The sequence below is a fragment of the Prinia subflava genome, chromosome 2 (assembly GCF_021018805.1).
Source record: "Prinia subflava isolate CZ2003 ecotype Zambia chromosome 2, Cam_Psub_1.2, whole genome shotgun sequence".
NCBI lineage: Eukaryota > Metazoa > Chordata > Aves > Passeriformes > Cisticolidae > Prinia > Prinia subflava.
In genome coordinates, this window is record NC_086248.1 from 98,944,227 (window position 1) to 98,967,941 (window position 23,715).

A 23,715-nucleotide genomic window follows, 5' to 3' on the forward strand; every position below is an offset into this window, starting at 1 on the left:
GCGCCGCCTCTTCCCGCCTCCATGCGGGCTTGGCGCGGGCTGCGGCGGGCGGCCGCCTCCTCTTCCTCCTCTTCCTCCTCTTCCTCCTCTTCCTCCTCGTCCTCCTCGTCCTCCTCGTCCTCCTCGTCCTCCTCGTCCTCCTCGTCCTCCTCGTCCTCTTCCTCGTCGTCCTCGTCCTCTTCTTTCCCTGCCGACGGGAAGCCTCGGAGGCGGGCATGGGAGACTTCGCTGTCGCCGCTGGAGCGGGTGAGGCGGCTGCTACCGCCCGAGGAAGCGGCGGCGGTGGCGCGGTGCGCGGCGGTGGTGGCTCCCCCTGAGGAGAAGGACGAGGAGGAGGCGGCGGTGGCCGCCCCCTGTCAAGCTCTGGTTGAGGCGGCGGGTCCGCGCTCCGGCCCTTTCCGCGCCGGGGAACTGGCGCTGGCGGAGGTGCGGAGGAAGCACAACACTCCGCTGAAGCTGCTGTGCCGGCTGGCGGCGGAGGCGGTGCTGAGCAGCCCCGGCGGCGTCCTGCCCCACCGCGACATCATCGGACAGCTGCCCGGGCAGGTGCTGCGCACGTCGGGCGGGACGCGCCTGCTGCTGAGGCGGCCCTCGCTGGACGAGTACGTGCTGCTCATGCCGCGAGGACCCACCATCGCCTACCCCAAGGTACCGGCTGGGGGCTGGGAGGTCGCTGGCCGAATCTCACCTTCAATTTTTCACGAATAGTAATGTGCCTTGTTTTTCTGGCTCGCAGGATATAAGTGCTCTTTTAATGATGATGGATATCCACCCAGGAGACACCGTGTTGGAAACTGGCAGCGGGTCTGGTGCTATGAGCTTGTTTCTGTCAAGAGCAGGTGAGAACCTGGCTTTAGACAATCAGAGAATTTATTTATTTCCTTATCACAACTTGGGTTTTTTTTTCCCAGATGCTTATGGTTCTTGTGGTTCTTACTACTTCAGCTCATAAAAGGTTTGCTGCAGTTCACGTATAGTTTGTTGACTTGAAGGAGTTACATCAGCACAGGGACTGTGAAGCATTCTGACTGCTTAGAGGGCCGTAGTGTAAATGGTTACCGAAGGCCTCAAGATCACTCAACTGCAGCTGGTCTTGAGATGTTAGGCCCGAGTTTTAAGGTCAGCAGGTGCACCTCTGCTCCTTCTGCCTCCTAATGCTATTGCTTGGTTTCTTCTGATCATCTTTCTGGAACAAAATGGTGTTTGGGGTTTTTTAGTTCCATTGGGATTTTGAAGCTAGCATGGGCTTATCCTCAAAGCAACCACTGCTGCTGTAGGAGCTGGAAGCTGATGAAACAGAAGATAAACATCAGTGCTTTTCTTTCCGTTTAGAGAGAGGGAAAGTAGGAATCGTTAGCATTCCCCATCTTGCCCTGCAGGCAGACCCAAAAACCAAGGAGATGGAATACTTGCTACTGGCTGAGGCAAAAGCTAGCTCTTGCTAAATACAGCAACTGATTTTTCTGCCTTGGGAATTCAGCCATTTCATACGAGCACATCTGAAGTTGCCAGTTATTCCTCTCATTTTTCAGTCTTGTCCAACAGTTTTTTTCCTAATCACTTTAATTTAGCTGTAAATGGGCCAAATTAGCAAAATCATTTGCATTACCAGGCTGTCAGCCCTATCTAGGGGAGGAGTGCAGTTGTTGTGTTCCAGATCAGCTCTCTTTTTTCTCTTTTAAGGGAATAAGGTATGAAATTGCATTGCTATTTTCAAATTTATTGGATTTACCAAATACCTCCAGTTCTAGTCATAGCTGAACATACTTTGGTGCTGACACAGAAATAAATAAATTTGGTTTGCTGTTTCCTAATGGTGGCTGCTTTTGTCACCATTAAATACCAGTGATACCCAGTAAGGAAAACAGCTGCTACACGGGTAAATGCTGGAATTCAAATCTAGTGGACACGTCACCAATGTCCATGGAATTATTTATTTTCCAAATTTCCTGTTGATTTAACAGGTTTCATTCATATCTTGTTATTCATTTTATATTTTCCATTCTTTCTTTAATCATTCCCAGAAACTACTAACATGAAACAGGATAAAGTTGAGAGAGTGGTGTTTGCCATGGCTTTAAGATCTTTGAGAACTGGAAAATATATGTATGCAAACTTGACATACTGTAACTTCACAGTAATGAAGTTCTACCTAGCTATTTCACCTTGTTGTTCTTATTTTTAAAAAAGCAGTTTCAAAAAGTAGGAATTACTTTGAATGAGTGGGGGTAAGACTGACCTCCCTCAGTGTGAAGAATTTTATTTTTCTGATGTTTCTAAACTGATGATCTGAAGTAACAAGGAGTTGGCACTGTGACTCTACAACTGCTTCCAGTGATCAAAGGCAATGTGTTGAAACCTTCCCTTTCTTACAAGCTGGTTCTGGCCTTTGTCTGATGCAGGGTGAACTGGATCAAGGAGCAGCTGTCGGGAAATCCATCCCTTCTTTTTATCAGTTATCTGAATGGATTCGCAATAGGATCTCATAGGTGAGGGAAGGAGTCTGGTGACTCCAGCTGCAGAGCTCAGAAGGGCACAGAACTGACGCGGGGGCTGCTGCTCCCTGAAAGCTGCCTGCACCCACTCCAAAGTAGCAAGGAGAGAGAAGTGAGCGGGGGGTAGGCTTGAGGAATGGGAGTAACACAAATATGGAATAACACAGCAGTGCTCTGCTCTCCGCCTGCACAGCCTTGCAAATGCTTCCTTTATGAGAAAGAGTGTACATTAGACTCATGGTATACTTCAGAATAGTAAATTTAGACTTAATTATTTATTGCTGTTGCAGGCAGTAGCAGGAAAATTACACAAATGTAGGTAAACCAAAGAGTGCACTGGAAAACTTGTCTGTGGGCTGAGATCAGTGAGCAGGTTTCCTCAGCCCGTGAGCACTGGTGCAGCATTCTCAGCTGGTACCTCTGGTTGCTCTAGCAGAAGGATCTAGCAGGGGCCACAGATGCTCAACTTGTCTTTTGCTGCTGGAGGGACTTCAGGAGAACATTTCAGGAACGGTCTGTGCTACTATAATTACACTTTATTTCATCTGTGCATTGATGATTTCTGTCTGTGAAAGAACTAACACAGCACTTTTTCTGCATATGTTTGTTTTAAATGTAAAGAAAACATAGATTGTTTCATATGTGATAATTTCCTGAAGTGGAGATGTAAAGGTGTGCTTATGTGCAGCCTGACTATGGTTTTTGCTTTTGATTGTTAGGTTTTTTCCTCAAGTCTTGATAACAGGCGTGTAAAGTGGTGAGTGGAGTGTCTTCTGTTTGTTTGCAGTTGGGCCCCAAGGACGTGTTCTAAGTTATGAAATCAGAGATGATCATCACAGTTTAGCTAAGAAGAATTACAGGCACTGGCGTTCTGCATGGGAAATAGGACACACGGACGAGTGGCCAGATAATGTGGAGTTCATTCTTAAAGACATTTCAACAGCTGCTGCAGATATGAAATCTGTAACACTTGATGCAGTGAGTGAATCCAAACAACTCCCCCATTTGACATTCGCATCTCTCTCCATAAATTAAAACCTCTAGTGCTCACTCTCACAGTAGGATTCCCATATCTAGTGTAACATGAGAAATAACAATCCAGGTCTTCATCAGTGAAAGAAACATTGTAATTTTTTTGCCAGATACAAATGTTTTCAAGGCTTCAGTTAGAGATTGTCAAATGAAAGAGTGATAAAGCTGTACTATAGAAATAATACAATTAATTACTGCCATCTTGTAAGCAAACTCACTTTCATGTATTTTTGAGAAATGGATAATTTTATGAGATACATATTTCAAGCATTAAATTTCAGAAGAATACATAACCTTATTAAATATGTAACTGCGTGACCACTTGGCTATCAGCTATATAGAATGCACAATGGAACTAAACCATAATTTAGAGACTGCTAGGGCTTGCTCTCCTGTCCTGCTTCTTTGTATTCGGATGTCCTAAAAGAACATGCTTTCCCCATGCTGGGGAAAATAGCTTGATGTTAACCACTCTTGCCTGTAAAGTGGACAAACTATTTATAACTACTGACTTACTAAATGCTTTAAACAAATAGCATTTTTTCAAATGGTGTGAGCAAATATAATACATTGCATAAAAATACTATTTCAACAAATGTTTTAAGTTACAGTCCTGCAGCAAGGATCAGATATTGCATATCCCATTGTTCTACAATCTGAATAGCTTCCTAGCAGAAGATGGATAAATTGCCAAAGACAAGCTTTTTAATTTCTTGAAAGTGACAGCAAGTTAGATACTGTGCCCACAATGTGCTCTTTTTATGCATTTAAACAATCTCTTTTTTTCACATTTGAGAAATAGGTATTCTAATATGTTAGTAAATGTAGGCTTCTAAAAGTTTTTATTACTGTCAGGATTATGGGATTTAATTACTTGGAGGCTTAACTTCTCCAGATCTGCATAGTTGGTCAAAAGCTACTTGCTGTTTTAATAGAAACTCATTTGGAAGTACAGAGGACTTCATTTTGTGTAAGTGTGCACCTCAGGTTTTGAGAGGTGGTGTTAAAACTGGTAGATGATTACGTACTGCTCTTGTATGTATCTCTTTTCCGTAACCCTTTTTCCCCCCAGCATTGTTGAATGTTACATTGATAGATGTACATGTATTTTCCCAGTAAACATTAATATGTCTTGCTCTTGCAGGTAGTTCTGGATATGCTGAACCCTCAGTGTGCTCTGCCTGTTGTACACTCAAGCCTGAAACAAGGTGGGGTGTGTGCTGTGTACTTAGCAAAGTAAGTATTTACTTCTGGCACCTTTATTTGGGCATTACCTGGCATCGGTCCAAAACCAAGCATCTTCTGAAATGCACATCCAGCATTAATGAATTGGTTAACAAAGTGGCATTTTTTCCCCATGTAACTTTCTGTGGGATTTGTGCTCAGTATAAATTACACTTGGCCACGTCCTTTGGCATCTACCTGGGGAACGTTCTCATTCTGGTCAGTGAAGTTTGGGCTTTGTGGCACCCTCAAAGTAACTGCACTGTTCTCCAATGCAATAGTCAGGTTGCTCCTTTACCCTAAAACTGAAGGACTCCTGTAACCCCAAAGGTAAAGAATGCGCCAAAGTCAGTAGAACTGAGATTTTGTGATGTGAGTTTTCAAAATACTACTATGTGCTTTGCATTTCTTCAAAAGCATCACACAGGTTATTGACCTTTTAGACACAATACGGAGCTGCAAGCTTCCTTTTTTGTGCGAAAGGATAATTGAGGTAACTCACAGAAGCTGGTCAGTACTCCCTGCTAAACTCAAGCACTGCAAATCAAGCCAAATGGTGGAAACTCAAGAGAATATTGAAGAACCACCTCAAAATGAATACCAAGAAATCCATATTCAGGATCAAGCGGTTCTTAAAGAAGGCAAATACAATGGTAAGAACTTTGCTGCTGATGAGATACCCTATTACTGCACTTTGATAATCCAGTGTAGGAAGAGACAGTGTTTCTTCTTAGGTCAGCTGAGAATAGGCAAGGTTTTGGACAGCCTAGACCTTGTCAGATTTTAAAAAGACTATTAATTGTTATTTAAGTTTTAATATCCTATTAAAAATCTGGGCTAAATAGAAAATAAATTCCAATCTGCGATAAAGAATGGCTGCCCTTCTACTACTGTTTTCAAGTTTTTGGTTTTTAAGAAAATTCAGTTCTTTATACTCATCCCTTAGCGGCTTTAGAGGAGGACCCTGAAGGCCTTAAGGATTCCTTAGGAGAAATGGTGCCCAGTGTGCTCTATTTTAAAATTATGCTGTTCTGGCAAATCCAAAAATGCTGCCATATATATATATTTATATGACAGATGTAAATAAACATACAATATAGATCTGCAAAAATCAAAGAGTTCTGAATGTACTGATAGGCAACAACAAAAAAAGAAAACATGTCAGGGAAAAATATTACATGCACATTATCTACCCTAGTCTGCATATAGGTCTTAAACTTGTGGGAAGGAAGTGAAATATAAATGTCCTTCTCACAGAATCACTCAGTGACGCCGCTGAAACGAACAGCTCTGTGCCTTACATCGCCCGACCATCCCACTGGCAGGAAGCTCATTCAGGTGAGACACTTGGAAAAAGTTTATCTTAAACATTTAGTGGTATTTTTATTTCAAATAAACTTTTTTTTAACTAGTATTTGTTATGTTCTTATATCATGAAATCATAAAACTTAATAAAATAATCACTGTATATTGAAACAAATACTAAAGTAGTAACTTTCATTTTTTAATTAGCATTCCTTACCAAGCTGAGAAAGTTTCGACCACAGCTTTCTTGATGCTGCTGCCTCCTTAGCTGCTAAAATTTGAATATTGTGTCAGAATAAAATCAAAACTAATAAAGTATATGCTTCATTTTGCAAGTTGTGTAGCTTTTAAGTAATGACTGCTCTGATTTCTACCTCACATCAAGTTTGAAACACCAACTGTTATCCCACTATGTAAATGGAAAAATTTGAAGTGAATTGTCATGTCTGGTGTTGTGATGCAGCCCAGATTGTTCTGCAAATCACAGTATCTGTTTCTGCCTTATCAGGTGCATTTCATTCTCCATTGCTTGTAAACCAGTCCATGGATTTATCTTGATTCAGGGTGCTACGTGGTTGCCTTTTGCTGGACAGGCTCTGGCAGTCTACCAGAAATAAAGAGAAAAAAGTTTTAGTAAGAAAATAAAGGACGAAAGGCTGCCCTTTGAAATGAATACTTTGCTGGCATCCATATGGTAACTATAGGTTTCTTTAAGAACAAAGTTCTTAAAGAACTTAAAGCATAACTTTAGGAGATACGAAGATTCACTGAATGTGTTCACGTGATCAAGCTGTGCTTGTTTCAAAATCAAAACAGTTGTTGACAGGCATAGCTGTGGTTCCCTTCCAGCATTCGTGGTGCAAGTTGCCTGGTTGTTTGTGAACTTCGCTTCATATAAAGTATTCTCAAGTGGTAGGAGGAAACAGTTTTTTCTGACCCTTATCAGAGATGAGAAGTAAAATCTCTCAAGTAAAAACAGACTTAAAATTAAGTCATTTTGGGTCTCACCTGAGCAAGTGGTGATATTTAACACATTAAATTATTATGTTTTGTAAACACCTGACTTGCTTTGTATATCAGGAAATACTCAAATGCCAAATTTTTTGAAGTTGAGGGATCTCTTGAGAGTCACATTTATACTAAAGCTGTCAAACCCAGTAACAATCTCACTGTAGTAGTGAAAATTTGGATATTAGTGAGAACACATGCAAATAAAATATACAGAGCTTTGTACCTTTGCACAAGGTAAGTATACTAGGAACTCTGCACTGGTCAAGTACACGAGACTGTCTTTGCAGGGCTGAGGCCTTATCCAGATGCACCAGAAAGTTCACATCTCAAGTGTGTTTCACTTTTAATAATGGGTTTGCCCCGCAACTGCTGTACATAATGGAGGCCCCTAATGCTGAGGGTGCTATTGTGAGAAGATGGATGGGCAGAGATTCAATTACATAAAGAATTTCCACATAAACTCTTGTTTTCTAGTTATACACCAGTATTAAAATCGTCTTGTATAAATTGTCAACAAATGACATACAGTAGAGGAAAATGGGAACTGTGATTTAACATGTGTCCAAACTGATACCAGAACTGAGCATCCTGCCCTTTCTCAAAACATGCTCTCAGCATCAGCACTTGGACTCACTTTACACACACCAGTGTTTTTATTGTTCCAGCCAATCATAAGCAATTAAAACAGGACTCTCAATTTCTTTTATAATGCAAGAATAGTAATAAATGCCTAATAGACTGGAATGCAACCCAAAATCGAGTGTAGCAGATGAATGTAATATGAAGAGACTCAATGTAAAGCAATTGGTACTTCGAGGAAGTCAAAATACAGTATGTGAGAATGAATCTGTGAGGGCAAAAGCACAGTTCTGTGCTTGTGTAACTGCATGTGTAATAGGGAGGGACAGAGCAGTCCCTGCAGCACTCTGAAAGACAAATACAGCCCCAGTTGCCTAAACTAATGGAAAATTATTCACAATGTAAATCCATACCTTGGGCTTTATAAGAAGGAGAGTCGATGAGCATTTTTTCAGTTGCAAAGGTGTCCTTTGATTTCTGGGATGAATGTAGTTCTATAATCTCCAGCGTGTCAGTAGATGAGGAGGAAGAAGATAACCCGAGCCGTACAAATCTGCCTTTCCTGCCGCAGAGCAGGCAGTCTGTAGGAGTGGCGCTGGGTCCCCGCGGCAGCTGCGCTTCGTCGTAGTTCCTCAGCGCTCCACTGTGGTGCACAGAGCGCTCTCGCTGCCAGATGTAATGTGTGGGAGCGATGGCCATCACCTGTGGGAACAGCCGTAGGATCAGTAAAAGAGTAAAAATAATGGGAAAACATACGGCTGAAAACGAGATCCAGTTAGTGTATGGCAGGGAATTAACCTAGCTGAAATGGGCATCATCTCTGTCTGTCTCATACTGCCCCACTGGCAAGCTGGCTCTGTTAGCAGGAGGCGACGGTGGGAAGCTGGGAGGGTGTGCAAGGAAAAGCATCCTGCACTCGCCTTCTTCCTTGTGCTTTTCCCATAGCATCTAATTCTATCCCCAGAAATGGGCCTCTAGAGTCAAAGATTTTCTTTTCCACCACCTGGAAATAAACATTATGTACTTAGAGCACGACAAGGGTTTTTCCAGATACAAACTTCACCTGAAAAGCGAGGAATACATTTTTTCCTTATAAATTGTAAAGCACACAAAATTATTTCTAAGTGGATGAAGTGAAACAAATGAAGGTAGATTTTAAATAAAAAATATTTGCATGAAGCACATTCTTGCCAATAGAAACTTTGCTTTTAACAGCAGTGCAATATAAAATATTCTAGTTTACTTAAAAAACACAGTTTCAAACAACATATTTTAAATGGAGAAGGAAAAAATATCACGGAGGATAAATAAACCATTACATTTTAGCAGCATCTTTTCTTTCCCATGGATTGTCTGTTTACTTCAGGGAAGGAACTGTACAGAGTTAAATTGCTAGCTGGTGTTAATTGTTGTGATTTCAGCATCACAATATGAAATCTCCCTCCCTACCTCTTCACAGCAGCGTCTGCTTACAATAGCCCTGTAGTCAATTCTGCTCCACAGTTGATCTCTTAACTTTAAGAAATCAGGGAAGAGCTTTCTCCAGGCTTTGCCCAAAGCCCATGGGAAAATGTCATACTTTGCTTCTTCATTGTCTTCTTCAACTGTGTTTGCCAGATACCTTCAAATATATATATATGTTTATGTTTGTAAATATTATTCAATCTTAAAACACGATATTAGAATGATTTCTAACATAAAATAACAGACATATTGCAGTGGTTCTTTTTTCTAGTATTGTGAGGAAAAACTACTAACAAAGTACAGCCTTCTGCCTGAAATACAGGATTTTCTTAATTAGTTCCATATGCATTCTTTGGGTAAAAATACCCAAGCTTTTATAAAAATTATTTTACCCTAGAGTTTCCTAAATTAGTAGATCAGCAAGAACTAACACATTCTGACATCTTTCTCCAAGCTGGCAAGAAACCCTTGAACTAAAATGAAGAGTTTCTGATTGATTCCTTAAATTCTTTAAATAAGGCTTAAAACTATCCTGTGAAATCTTAAACCTTATGTGTTTTACTTTATGGATTTTAGTTATTCTTGGAAAATTACGTAGCTCATATTAAATTAGGAACAAAACAACTAAACACAGGTCTACCTTCAGATATAAATGAAAAATCTAAATGATGTTTTTTAATATCTCTGTTCTTCCCTTTGTTCATTATCTGTTACTTTTAGTTTTGGGTTGTCTTCTCAGACAACAGGAAAATGTTTACATCCTCTGAATCCACCTGATACTAAACTCCTGTAAATCACACTTGAAAAAATTAGGACTTCTCGTCTCCTCTCCAGCTTTCTCACTTGCTCCTGACTTCAGTATTCTCTCTAGTTCTACTCTCACCAGACCCTTTGTCTCCTTCAAATCCTTTCACTGTTCTGGCTTTTCCCCCTTCCGTGCTCTGTGGATGTCACCCCCAGTACCAGTGACAGAAGGAACAGCCACCTTTGGCCCTGTGTTAGTGTGCAAATCAGAGCATCTGAGCAGTGAAGTTACCAAAAAAGATGACCTGAGCACCATAACACTGTGAAAGAAAATGCAAAACCCTCTGCAGGTATAGCCAAATACAAAGAGTCACGTAGGCCTGGTAAAGATGGATTACTGATTCCACCATTGTTTCAAAGCGTAGGCATTTTACAGCTGTTCAAAAAAGTTCTCAGAAATTGTCTAGCAATGTTTTTATGATGTTGACAGAAACTTTAATAACAAGTTATTCTTGAGATGCTTGTCATGGTGAAATGTTTTGATACAAATGCCTTAAAGGCTGACAAAGATATGAAATAGGGTTTTAAATGAGCACCTGTGAGCCACACACGTGTTGCTGTGCATTGTCCTGCATACATTTCTTGTAATGCTTTAAAAAGCTCCCAGATTCAGTTTGGTAGGCAGAATGCTACTGTGTTCATTACTGCTACACCAATGCAAGCAGCCCCTGTCTGCTGCTCAAGCTTGTTCCATCACAGGAAGAATGGTGAATTTGCACTCTTTATGTACAGTATGTAGATTATCACAGAACCACAGAATAGTTGGGGTTGGAAGGGACTTTAAAGAGCACTTAGTTCCAGCCCCCCTGCCATCCCCTAGGGATACCACCCCCTAGATCAGGTTGCTTATATACTGCCTCAAGCAAGGCTCATCACATATTATAATTATCAGTGTCATGAAGAAATAATGCAAAGTTTATCCTAATAAAAACAGATAATTTTAAAGTACTTACAGAGCCACAAAGAAATTGATTCTGGTATGCTCACTTGGTGTGAAGTTAGCTCTCTTGAAATAAACGAAAGTCATTGCCAAGAGATACTGTTTTAAAATGTAAAATGAAGTATCAATGTGTTATTTAAGTATAGTACTTACTAAACTGATTCACAAAGCTTGCACCAAGATATTTTCATCATTTTTAACAACGAGGAAAGCATGAATTAAGTTTCTTGAAGTTCCATGTGAAACCATTAGAAAAAGATGTTCTGTATTTCCAAGAAAGTATCAAGTAATTAAGGGCAGATTTCTCACGCAATGTATGTTTATTAACTGAGAAGGAAATACACTCACCTTGTCTGCAATTTCACAGCAACAGTCCATCCAAAGGAAGTCTTGGATTAGATCATCATCTGTAACAAGAGAAAGCTGTAGCATTTCAAACACCCAGACTGTTCATGTCAGAAGGTATTTATAAATAAACCAAATAAAAGAAAATAAGCTAGACCCACCAGTAGAGAACAGAGAGATTGAGGGAGGAGGAGAGGTCAAGTGTGAAAAAAGCTTACATGACAAAAATGAAATGATGGAAAATGATGACTGCGTTTCAGCCATTCTCAGTAACAGCAGGTAAAAGTGAAAAATGAGCAGTAATTTTTTCTACTCGCATCATTTCTTTCTGCATTACATGCCTCCAGGTGATAGCACACCATTATTTCAGAGGAACTGCAGACTGCTGAGATCCTGCACCTTGATTACCTGGCAGCCCTTATAGGGCAATGCTTGCTTATTTTTGGTCAGTGCTTCATTGTCCGTGACCACGTACCGTAATTACCACGAACGAACTCTCACTCACTTCTGTATTTAAGGGTCAAATAAAAACCAGCTGTAGTCTTCCACTATTACTTAATATCTTTGCTGAATTAAATAAATAGAAAACTTTATATGAAGGAGACACAAATAAAGAAGAGATGCTCCAAATCCTTAGATCAGCTTCCCATTCCACTTCTCCCTCCAGAAGTTTATTCCCACAGTAAATAACATGTTTAAGAGACAAGGAGTCCTCTTTTAAGCCTTGTGTAAAACAAGATGCACATTGTTTTACAAGTATTTGTTGAAATATAAGAGAAAATAGGAAGGAAAAATATAAAGAGTAGCAAGCCACCTTGGTTTAATTTGTAATTTTAAAAAGATACTTTTCATCAGTTTGGTAGCCCTTGTATTTTTAACTTAAGCATTAAATGTTTAGATACCAAAATACAACAACAAAATGTTTTGATAAAGAATTGCCATTAGTTTCGATATAAAAAAGACTCTCAAAATTACTGAGCTTAGAAAACATTCTGTTCAGTCAATTCATTCATATATCACATTATTAACCTACCAAATAATTTAAAGAAAGCTGTCATTTCCTGACGCTGAATAACTAGACATGGTCCCTTTGAACATTTATATTTCTGACTAGGAACCCCTTTTTCACAATTTTCTTGACGGTCTTTAAAAGCAGGTCGCTTTAGTCTAGTAAGTTTTTTTTGCTGATGTGATCTGGATGCACTGGATTTGACATGAACAGTGACAGTGGGAGGTGTCTGACACACCAGGTTGTGTTTCATTTCCTTAAGCAAAGGTTCCTGTTAAAAAAATAAGAAGAAATTAACTACGAAAATAGTCCGTTTCAGCACTAGTACATTTCTTTTGTTCACTTGAAATCTTTCAGTAGAGCTTGTATGTCAGATGGAGAATTAATTTTATCAGTACTGATTATCTAAGTCTTGTGCCCCAAGACAGACACATAGAGTTCTTTGATTTAATTCTAATTTTATAAAGCTTGCTTTCTCCCCAGTAGAAAGAGCCTTCAATTTTGCTTTTTCCAGTCAACTTTGTTAAACGGGAAAAGAGCCTTTCCAGGAAAAGTTGCTGTTTGTCAGGTCCTTGTAGCTCCACACACTTAGATCTACCAAAAAAACTGTATTGTTCCCCTCCAGTTTGGGATTGTGTCTTTTTTTTAAAGGAATATTAATAGAGTTAACGCAGCAGAACTGTGATTGAGGCAAGGAGCATTAAAATAAATTCCTGAGCTCCTAATTACCATTGGGAATTAAACTTATCCCTCAAGTTGGACATATCCTGAAGGCACAACCAAGGAAACACACCTGGGGGTGTTTGTAACCGCAGAATTTAAGGGGGTATCAAATGGAGAGTGAGGAAGGGTATTTTTTGGCGGGATTAAATGTATTTACGTCTTCAGCAGGTCTCTCGGCAGGGGGCTGTTGGCGGCTGGCTCACAGCAGCCTACCTGGCTTCCCAGCTCTTGGGTGGCTGCCGCACGAACACGAAAAGGCGCTAAGGCGAGGCGGGGATTTCGGCTCCCTACGCCACAGCCCTCGACCTTCACCGCCCCCGCCCGCCCCTCGGCGCCTCCCTCAGCGGCCTCCCCCTCACGCCTCCTCACCTCGAGTGGCGTCTCTGGTAGCCAATCAGCGTGCGCGGGGCAGCCACTCCAGCCAATCGAACGGCGGGGCTCTCTCTCTCCCGCCCCCCGTTGCCGCCCAGGGCGCGGCAGCCAATGGGAGCGGGGGCGGCGGGCGGCGGGCGCGGCGGTGCCGCCGCCGTGAGGCAGCCTCACGCGTGCCCTGGGTCTGTGCGCTGCCCAGCAGCGCTGCAAAACCTTCTTTCCTTCCTCGGCTGTTTACGAGGGGGTGTAGTGACAGAATAAGGGGGAATGGATCCAACTTGAGAGTAGGCTTAGGTTAGATCTCAGGCAGAAATTCTTTTCTGTGAGAGTGGTGACAAGGCACAAGTTGCCCAGAGAAACTGGGGGTGTTCCATCCCTGGAATTGTTCAAGGCCAGGTCGGATGGGGGCTCTGAGCAATGTGGTCTAGGGAGAGGTGTCCCACCCTGGCCATCGCCAGGGACTGGAACGTGATGATCTTTAAGTCCCTTCAAACCCAAACCGTTCTATGATTAAAACATCTCCCCAGGATGATAGACATCTCCCCAGCAGACATAGGACATGAAGGAGGAGGGATACCTGACTCTAAAGATCATTAAAACAGAGGTACAGGATACCCTGCTGCTACCTTTCCACAGAGACAATTAATGCAGGTAGTAGTATACAATTAGTCTAAGGCAGTCTATTGAAATGGAACAACAATGAAAAAAATCCCTTTGCTAATAAGATTCAGTGTGAAATCTTACTGTTGCCTTTTCTTATAAGAGCTAAAGATTTATCCTAGGAAGATGGCAAGATATACATCCATTTTCATTGTTTCCCCCTGTGCAGGTCAATTAAAGTGTAACTGGCCTCATTTGTTATGGTAATGAGAAAAGAGGCCTCTTTACACCTTCCTCATCTTCTATTAATAATTTGCTAAATTATTTATGTGCTCTGAGTTAGTGAGCATATTCAGGGAAAGATCATGCCAAGTTTCTGATCAGGGAGAGAGAAAAAAACAGACCAAGTGGTAAATGTACCCACTAACAACATCTCTGTGTGGAACAGGCTGAAATCAGGAAACTTGGCAGTAGAGTGGCAATAATACCAAATGCATTGGCAGGGCAAAAGTCTGTTTCTTTGATATTCTCTCTTCTTGGACACATATTCACAGTGAGTTATCCTGCATTAATAGTTCTCTTTTTTTTTTTTTTTTTTAATATTACTTTTCATCTAAGGAATTCAAAGTACTCATCAATTAACTACTTTTCATTTAATAACTGTGAAAAACAGAGGAAGGGTAGGTTACAGAAACTTCCACATAACCATCTAAATCTTTAGGATCAGAAAAATATCTTCTTTTTTTTTTCTTTCCTATTGCAAAACATGAAGCTGCAATGATAATTGTGACATCCATACTTCCTTATTCTTTACACCTTTACATCAATAAAAAGTGACTTGCAATGTCAGCTTTTATCTACACAGAGCTCCCTGTAGGTCTCACATTTCTAAAATAATTTTTGGGCTGGTGGTTCTGCAACAAAACACGAACAGACTTCTTTTTTCACTCAAAACTCTGCCACAATCAAGTTATTGAACGGGTGTTGTGACTCTTCCACCAGTGTTCTGTCCCCAGCCTGCCAGGACTCAGGTCTCTGCTCTGATTCAGACCCGTTGCACAACGCTGGATCAGACTCCTGAGGAAACTGAACTTGTGAGAGAGAGCTGGGAGAATGTCTGGAACTCTGCCTTTCTCTCCTTGCAGGACTCTGCAGCCTGAGGTAGGACTGGGACGGGAATGACTCAAAGATTCAGCTTGGAAGCAATATGGAAAAACATCGACATGGCAAGGCTGATCCCTGACCCCAGTGACAATAAGGAAACAGGACTTTACCTGGCTCTAAGTCCTCTGCGTGAGATAGCGGAATTAACTGGTTCCCAGCTTTGCTTAGCTACAATATTCAGAAGGTTGTTGAACAATTCATCCAAGAATATCGGGAAGAATAGAGCTTTCGGACTTCCAAGTCGCTTGCTGGACATCAGGGAGCGCTGTTTCACCACCAGCGATTTGTACCGAGACAATGCGGCGTTTGTCCAGCCTGGTACGCGGGGTTTCAGGTTGTGCCTCTTTCCTAACCCTTCCTGTAGGTGGTCAGTAAATCAGTTTAGTCACTCTTCATCTCTACATGTAATCACAGTTTGAAATTACATTTTTAATATACAAATTTATATAAATATGTGGATTTTTTTATTATTTTATATAAGATTTATATTAATAAAATTACTAAGACTTGAAAGACCTGGGATTCTTACAAAATCTTATTTCTGGGGAAAAAAAATCATATATACAATGGAACTCCATTATATGAGATCTATAGTTATATAGCTATCCAGAATTTTGTCCAAAAAGGCAGCTGCAGAGCAGTTTGATTCCTTTAAATGAAAAAAATAACTTATTTTTTTTCAGTGAATAAATTGTTTACAGATTGATTAGGAAGCATCACTGAAGAAAAACACAGGTATAGTATTTTTATAAATTACATTTAGGATATACATACTTTTTTCAGATTTTGATATTTTTTGAGATGCCTTTGGCCTCTGATACCCTTTCTAGTGAACTTTTTTTTGCCTAAGAAAGATAAATACCATAGGTGAAACACCTGGTATTCCTTTTGAAACAAAGTCATGAAGAACCACCACTGACTCTTTTAAATACAGATCATTATCCACAATAAAATATGTATTTTTCAATTAGAGACTTTTCCTACTTCCTGCAGAGTGTAAAATAGGAAAAAAGGTCTCTCTGCCCCATAGAGATGACTGTTGACCCTGCTGGGAGAACCTGGCCTCTCGATCAAATACATTCTAAATGAAATGCTCATGGGTTGAGAGCTAAAGACCCATAGTGAAACTGAAACATGCATCTAAAAAGCAAACTTTGGATGTGAGGTTAATTCTTTCAGAGTAAAGAGTATACCAAGTCACAGCAGTAAATTAAAGTAAGTTAAAGAGGAACAGATGAACCACCTGAACCCACATCTGTCACCAGATACCTGTTTTGTATGTGGGAAGAGAGAATAAGGATTTAGATGGGTTGTGTGAAACAAATTATTAGGGCATCATGGTGCCTGGACTAGGACTAAGAATAGCAGACTGAACACACCTTACCAGTTTGTTGGTGAGAGTAGTAAGCAAGGATACTGGAAAGGTGCCTTGCAGTTAAATCCTTGCTTTTGACAAACATTACAGTATGATTAAAATTAAAAATGCTTCAGTGCCACTTAAAGGTATGCCACTGATGGATGGATGGGCAGGAAAATTGTTTCCAGTTTTTTTTACTTGAAAAGAACATCTGAGCAGACAGCAGTGTTTTCTAATATGTAAGTCCCAAAACAGTTGTAGTTATTCTTGGGTACTGAGAAATTCAGGAACTAGAAGGAAAAAATGATTTGGAAATTATGCAGTGGAGAACAAGTGTAGTGACTAGACTAATAGAGTAAATGGTAAAAGAAAGTGGAGGCTGCCAGCAAACACAGTGCATGTTTAGACACGCTGCTCCTGCATGCTTCAAAACAGCCAAGCACTCTGCAGCAACAATTCTCCAGAAAGTGCCTAGGACATAAGTTTGAACTTGTTCATTCCTACTGTAAATAGACTGATATATCCTGTATGAACTTAAGTAATTCAAAACAGACAGGGCAAGCCTTTAAGATTTATTTTTAAGGATTGGCACCTGTGTGCTGGTTGTAAAGGAAACAAAGTGGTCTTATCTGAAGAGTTCCAATTTCTCTGTAAAAATAAATAGATGAGATAGACTACATTAGGCCTTCACCATCATGTCACAAGAGATGAATGATATCTCTCAACATTCATAACTCAAAACTAGCCGTGTGTATTTTACATAAAAGGGAAAGGAGATGATCTGCAGTGTTTTCCTTTAAATGTTTTTTGAACCTTCTGATATCATCCACCATATTCTAAGTCTTTTTTAGCCATTGAAGATTGCATTTTGGATTTGCAAGTATTTAATAGCCATGACTATATTTGTTACCCAGTTGTGCCCAGGCTGTTTCTTCATGCTGAATTGTGCAAAGAGCCCTAATAAACAGGACTCCTCTCTGCCTCCATGGCCCTGGAGCCATTTGTTCCAGATGCCAAGAGCAGCAGCTTCCTGAGAGGCAGGTGCAGGAGCAAGGAGCAGGTGTGTGCAACTGTGCCCAGGGCGCTGCCCATGTGCTGCGCATGCGCAGAGGGACCGGGTGCCTATGTTCACACTGAAAAATGGGAACTTTCCACTCTTTCCTTTGCTCCTCTTTCCTCTCAGAAACAACTGAGTAACACCAGACTTCGAAAACCCTCAAGGTGAAAATGTAGGTGAACAGAGAAAGTTTCAAGAATTTGACTTAAGAAATCATTTTTTAAAAATGGCATTAGCTAAAAAGTGTTTCATTCCATCTGGCAAATAACGCAAACGCTTTGCCTCACTGATAAAATGTTTACATACACATTAATACACTAAACTACAAATATCCAGGAAATATATCTTATGTTATTATCTATGGACATCAAAAGTAGAAAAACATCGTAGTTCCTTTCCTGAAGGCAAGTTTCCTAAATAACAGCTGTTTGAGTGGCTAAAGAATAGGTGGGAGCCTTCAAATGTTTAGCTAGCTGGCTTATGATTCTATAACTGGACAAAATGTGTAAATCTCACCAAATATTTCTCATTTTGTTTTCCAGTTTCAGAGTCCACTGGTCACATAATTTAGGTCACAAACACTTTCAAACACAGTATCTATTTAGTCTCTGTTTTTATACTGTTGAACACAATTAAATCTTTGTCCATGACCACAGCCCCTAAAACATGAAACAATAGTGGTAATTAAGACAGGACAATTTTTCTGTTGTCAAGAGCCATATTTGCATGGCATTGCATTCAAAAGACTCACTCCATGAAAGGATTAATCAAAAGTAGTGTAGCTATAATTTCTGAAGCAAGAGGAAATTGTTTTCACATGCAAATAATTTGGCTCCCATGCTCCTGTACTGTTAAGAAAGGAGCAGCATCAAGTTCAGTAGCGGGAAGGCAGAGCTTCAAGGACAGCCCTTTAGAGACTAAAACCAGACAAGTTAAAATGTGACCTGGAAAAAGTCCAGGATTTACTTTTTGTACCTCCCACCCAATGGTCCAGGCTCCACACAGTTAAATTAGAATTACCACAGTTTGTTAAACATTGAATGCCCCTCCCAAGAAGCAATGGAGTCTATAATTACTCCACAACAGGTCAAAAAGCATTCTTGTTTCACCAAGTTCAGTAATCATAAGTTGTAAAAGTTCTCTCACTCAGAGGTTGAAGCAATAAAATGCATAGTATAAGGGCTGTAAATTAAAGTACAAAAAGAAACGCATGAACTTTGGTCAAAGCTATTGCTAACTGAAAAAATAAGGGAAAGTCATGAACTGTAAAAGTAGTCACAATACAAAAGCAATTTCAGTGAGGGACAAAAAAACCGAAACAATAATGGCATTCCCAGCTCTTTTAACCCCACTCTCTGCTGTCCATTGTGTCGGTGTTTGTGGGATGAGATTTTCTCCCCAGCTCATGGGTGTATTTATTCACCTTTGCTTGGGGTATGACTGTGCACACAAATTAGAGTGAGGCAAGAGTGGGTGGGGATTTACAGCATGCTAACTGCTCCCTGGAAACTGCATACTGTGTGCATGCTGTGACCCTGTTTTCGTTGAGGAATACATGGCTTCGCTCGCTGCCAGGTACAGCTGTGTCCATGGCTTACTGACAAACTGCAAATCCACACCCTCACTAGCCCCATGGCAACCTGCACAAGCCCAGCACAAGTAAACTGAGTGGCAGGTTTTATGACAGAAGTACTCAATGTGCCTTCTGATAACACCACACTGAGAGACAGGACAACTCTGTCTAACCATCTGCTTCAGTTCTGCCTACAGCCCAGAGATGTTGTCACGCAATAGAGCACATTACAAACTACTTAGGACTCTCTCAAATCATTTTCAACAAGTGTTTTGACAATGTCCCGTCTGTATCTTCTTTCACAGAGAATGGCTAAAGTAAGGAGAGGAGAATAAGGTATCTTAGATGCCAAAACTGAAACAATTTTAGTGTGAACAGAGTTTCTTCTATTACAACTTGTGATCTTGTGTTTTCCTCTGAGCCCTTTGCAAAGACTACAAACTTGAGAGATTGGGCACAGTATGAAATTAGGTTTCCTCACTGTTGTGCAGTAGTCTGGATGAGGAATTATTACAGTTTTTACATCTAATGCTGTTTATTTTAAGCACCTTTGAATGCTGACAATAGATCTTCAGAAAATGCTGTCAGCATTACAGCCACAGAGATGCATTTTCAGGTACGTAAAGATGAGGGTGACAAACCTGTTACTGGCCCCACCCTCTGGAGTTACGACTAAGCCCTGGCAGAGAGGTGAGGATGCCACAACATATCAGACAGGTTGGTTTCTATAATCCTCAAAGACACAAATAGAACATACATTAATTGCATGAGCATTTCTCTCCTGTGGCTACACCCTGTCTAGTTGTATGAACCTCTGAACCAACAGCCCTGTACCTCTTAGTAGCTACTCTTACTTTCGAAGGTCTCCAACCTGGTAGAGACCCAAGCTGCGGGCTTCTGAAGCCAAGGACAGCTTTGTGAGGGTTGCCACTGCCTCTGAACTGATCTCCATCTTCAGTGTGCATGACAGTTTTGTCAAAATGCACAAACACTGTTATTAAAAAAATGTCACAATCTAGAAACAGACCAAAAAGACCCAAAGTGTAAAGTAGCTTTTTTTTCTGTTTGGTTGTTTTTTGTTTTGTTTTGTTTTGCTTTTTTAACAGTGTTTGGAAGTAGTTAGACAGTCTAGCTGAAAGGCATGACTTATCATTTATTTTCTTATTAGCTCTATATTTGACTACCTCCATATGGCCAAGACATTTAAGTTCTCCAGGACACCAAATGTTCTCATTATTCAAATCAGTGTAACAAGACTTACCTGTTTTCTGGTGGTTTTCAAACAGGCAGGAAAAATAAAATACACAGAAGCATCAGTTTTATTACAGTCCTTTAAGCAGCAGCATGTGTCAATTTGTGACAACACAGAATCTTCAGAAATGGACAAAGTACTGTAAATAATTTCTCAATATAGTCCTCTTCCTACAGCTCTTTCAAGGTTTCATTCCATGCAGATGATGAAGTCTGACAAAAAAAAGTTGAATGCAAATGTTCTGAAGCTGTCCTAATAAAAAGTTCCTGAGCAAGTCTATAATATAATGATATATGCAGCTATGTCTGCTGTCCAAAATACCTATTGGCACTTCTGAGCATCAGTGTTTCCGGTTGTTTCTTTGTCAGCCTTAACCAGTTAAAAGTAATGAATTTTCAAAAGCCATTAATTTTGTTGCAAAAAACCTGACAAGACTACGCTTCACAATTTGGTATCATACATGACCTATTTTCTAGGGCTGAGACTCTGGTTATCTTTAGGAGGGTACACCCAAAACCAATCAGGTTTGCAGCCTCTGAAGAATCCCAGTTAGACTGAGATTGCCAAATACCCCAGTGGCACTGATCACGCTCTCTCCACTCATCTCTCTGATCTGCTGACCACAGTTCGTGTCACAGCCCCACCTTGCATGTTTCCTGATACTTCACAAGTGACTCATGCATCCTTGCGACTTTCCCTGAAAGCAGATTCTGTCCCTTTTCTGTGCCTGGGGAGCTTCACAAAGCCCACTTACCTCATTTCTAGAGAGGACCTGGAAATGACCTCACGTCATATCCCAGTATCACACTAATTCTTACTGGCTTCAGAAAGAGATGGATTTATCTCCTCGGATCTGATTCATAATTCACTCAAGTCTATAGAAAATCTCCCCCTGGAGTCAATGCCTCTTGAGTATTTTAGTGAACTAATATTTTATTCTCCAAACATCTGGAGATGTTTGGGGATCTGAATCTGATGTAAATTACAGAGCAAAAGTAGAAAAATACAGACCACATGAATTTTCCTAACGTAAGTTTACATACTTTGTGTATGTAGAGTTTGGTGACCAAACTTTTTTTCTCTTTGCTATATAGCAGAACCAGTAATGTGCTCACTGCATTTAAATTATAATTTGTCTGAGCTGTAATTATGCTTTAATAAGAGTAAACCACAACTAGCCTACACTGCACTGCCTAATCAGCAGTCAGCTATTTGACAAGAGGAGGTATCTCCAACAATTGATAAAATTATCCTGTTTATAACCAATATGCAAGGCCTTACCTTTAGAGCTGTGTGCTGAGGAAGGTTAATATAGAATAGCCATTGAATATGATCATGTATTTCAGCACAAAGAGGTACAAGCACCACGAAAGGTACAAAAATGACACTACCTCCGAACCCCCCAGACACCAAGGTACATGTGTAATAAACTTCAACACTCAGGTCCTTGTACCTGTTTAGCCTCATGTCTGCTCCACGGGCCTTGATTCTACTGAGAAGCTGCCCTCAACATAACCTAGAAAGAGAGTAAGATTAACTCTGCTGTGAATGGTCCCTGATTTCCATTGCCTTGCTCATTAATGACCTCACACAGAGCAACTCTCCTTCAAAAATACTGAGCAACGTTTAAACAATAATTTCTTCACATTTGGATTTGTAAAACTAGGCACAGAGATCTACCTACACAGAAAAAGGATCAGGAGAAGAAAGAGGACTAACTGTACCCAGCCTGTTCAGTTCAACATTTACATATTAAAAAAATAAATAAAGGCAAACTCCTGTCATAAAATTTATTAGTCCTTATTATTAAGGCTTACGTAGGTCAGCTTGGCAATTTGATAATGACGAGACAGTTCTTCTGATCTCAAACAAACCAGTACTTTAACATGGAATAAGAGGTTCATAGTAAGGCAGACATTTCTGAGCTTATTGATCCTACTCAACTTTCTGGAAAATGCCACCACTTGATGAAAGCAATGCAAGAAGTCCATATCCGAGACTTTAGTCTTCCCAAGCTTTCATATTGCTAGGCCAAGCTTTTCTTTTGAGTCTCTGACAACTGTATCAGAGGAATATACTTATCAATCAAAAACCACATAAAACCACAAAAAGAAGCAAGATAAATGCTGCAAAACTCTGATTCAGTCTGTACCAGGAGCAAATCCAAAAAGCAGTCCTTTAACTTGGACCCATCTGAGACAGCAGCAGGGCACTGGAGACAAAAACAACATACAAAACCAGGTATAACACAAACACAGCTGCGCACAGAAACAAAAACACTCTGATAGTTCACCAGCAACGTCGCTTCAAACATGCAAACTTTTTAAACAGCTTCTCTTACTGGTGTCTGCATGTCCAAAAACAGAAACATACTTTTATTGTGCAGCGAACCGGTAAGAGGAAACTTCAAGTCTTTGGGTAGAATGTCATTATGGTTTTCTCCTGTATTAAAATAATTTGTTTTTCTAGGGTGCTAATATATCTGTTAGAAAGATATATGTATATTTTTTAACAGTAAATAAACTCAAGACTCATAAAGCATTTCTGGTGCACCATACCTATCTTCTGTCTTCCATTTTGGCATTGCTTTTACACTTTGGAAAGCCATCTTAAAGCCTGCAACCGGCTTTCCCATGTTTCCTCCTCGGCAACCTGGCAGGGCTCTGGCACTACCTCCCATTTTGTAGGTTCCCAGAGACAAAGCACTCAGAGACAAAGCACTGAGGGCTTTGAGTGAGGAAATGAGGATACTGCAGCACCACGAGCGAATCCTCAGAGCAACCTTGAGGTAGAGACATCTACTGTGTGTTCTATAAAGGAACCAAAAAACGAAAATAGAAACAAAACACATAATCAGAAAAGATCTTCACAAAAGTGTTCATTCTATACAGGTAAGCGTTCTGGTTTTTAATTTACTGAGGAATTATCAGAATTTATGTCAAGCATAGAGTAGCTCACGCAGCACCCCCGGATGTGATCAGAGCTCACTGTAAAGTGCAAATATTCCCCGATTGCTCTCAGCTCACCGAGAGGGGAGTGGAAACACCCCCGGCCTGTCCCGAGGGAAGCGCCGGGGGCCACCGGGGGCAAAGAGCTGGGGACTGCCCCGGCGCCCCGAGGGTCAGCGGCGGGCGCGGGCAGCCCCGCGGCGGGAGGGACGCGGGCTCGACAGCCCCTGCCCGCGTGTCACGGGGATCACGCCCGAGAGCTCCCGGCGGTGACTAACACTTTCCCCTCGGCGGCGGCTGTCCCCCGGCTCCCCACGACAGCCCCTCCGCCCAGGCGGGGTGGTTTCACGGCCCGGGTAAAAAGCGGGCAGCGCCGCCCCCCTCCCCATTCCGCAGGAGAGGCGCTGCTGGGGCCGGGCCGGGAGCGGGTCCCGCCCTGCCCCATCCAGTTTCGCCCAGGT

At 41.0% G+C, this 23,715-nt stretch overlaps 2 protein-coding genes across 3 annotated transcripts; one reads left to right on the forward strand and one right to left on the reverse strand.

Moving 5' to 3' along the window:
• The first annotated feature begins 6 nt into the window (after window positions 1-6).
• On the forward strand, window positions 7-6,629 carry TRMT61B (tRNA methyltransferase 61B). 2 transcript variants are annotated; one of them, XM_063391186.1, is made up of 7 exons: window positions 7-648; window positions 737-839; window positions 3,283-3,473; window positions 4,672-4,763; window positions 5,169-5,404; window positions 6,009-6,089; window positions 6,565-6,629. In XM_063391186.1, exons 1-7 carry the CDS (start codon window positions 22-24, stop codon window positions 6,612-6,614), a joined length of 1,380 nt encoding a protein of 459 aa, XP_063247256.1. In that variant the 5' UTR covers window positions 7-21; the 3' UTR covers window positions 6,615-6,629. The 2 variants fall into 2 exon arrangements, with proteins under 2 accessions (XP_063247256.1, XP_063247257.1); XM_063391187.1 differs by lacking the exon at window positions 6,565-6,629 and adding an exon at window positions 6,264-6,416.
• On the reverse strand, window positions 6,531-23,610 carry SPDYA (speedy/RINGO cell cycle regulator family member A). The gene is made up of 11 exons (XM_063391190.1): window positions 23,333-23,610; window positions 22,865-23,116; window positions 21,760-21,822; window positions 20,316-20,518; window positions 13,301-15,425; window positions 12,233-12,479; window positions 11,203-11,261; window positions 10,868-10,953; window positions 9,096-9,267; window positions 8,060-8,348; window positions 6,531-6,660 (listed from the first exon to the last, which is right to left on the reverse strand). Exons 6-11 carry the CDS (start codon window positions 12,459-12,461, stop codon window positions 6,572-6,574), a joined length of 924 nt encoding a protein of 307 aa, XP_063247260.1. The 5' UTR covers window positions 12,462-12,479; window positions 13,301-15,425; window positions 20,316-20,518; window positions 21,760-21,822; window positions 22,865-23,116; window positions 23,333-23,610; the 3' UTR covers window positions 6,531-6,571.
• Between the last annotated feature and the right edge of the window lie 105 nt (window positions 23,611-23,715).

What these genes read in the sequence shown, in the direction of transcription:
- SPDYA (XM_063391190.1), bottom strand. Translation starts at nt 12,461, where the DNA reads ATGAAACACAACCTGGTGTGTCAGACACCTCCCACTGTCACTGTTCAT. An exon ending in GCTGTGAAATTGCAGACAAG is followed by an intron (nt 10,954 to 11,202) that starts GTGAGTGTATTT and finishes ATTTTAAAACAG; the next exon opens with TATCTCTTGGCAATGACTTT. An exon ending in GCAGACGCTGCTGTGAAGAG is followed by an intron (nt 8,349 to 9,095) that starts GTAGGGAGGGAG and finishes CTGTTCCCACAG; the next exon opens with GTGATGGCCATCGCTCCCAC.
- TRMT61B (XM_063391186.1), top strand. Translation starts at nt 22, where the DNA reads ATGCGGGCTTGGCGCGGGCTGCGGCGGGCGGCCGCCTCCTCTTCCTCC. An exon ending in CTTGTTTCTGTCAAGAGCAG is followed by an intron (nt 840 to 3,282) that starts GTGAGAACCTGG and finishes GTTTGTTTGCAG; the next exon opens with TTGGGCCCCAAGGACGTGTT. An exon ending in CTGGCAGGAAGCTCATTCAG is followed by an intron (nt 6,090 to 6,564) that starts GTGAGACACTTG and finishes CTGCCTTATCAG; the next exon opens with GTGCATTTCATTCTCCATTG.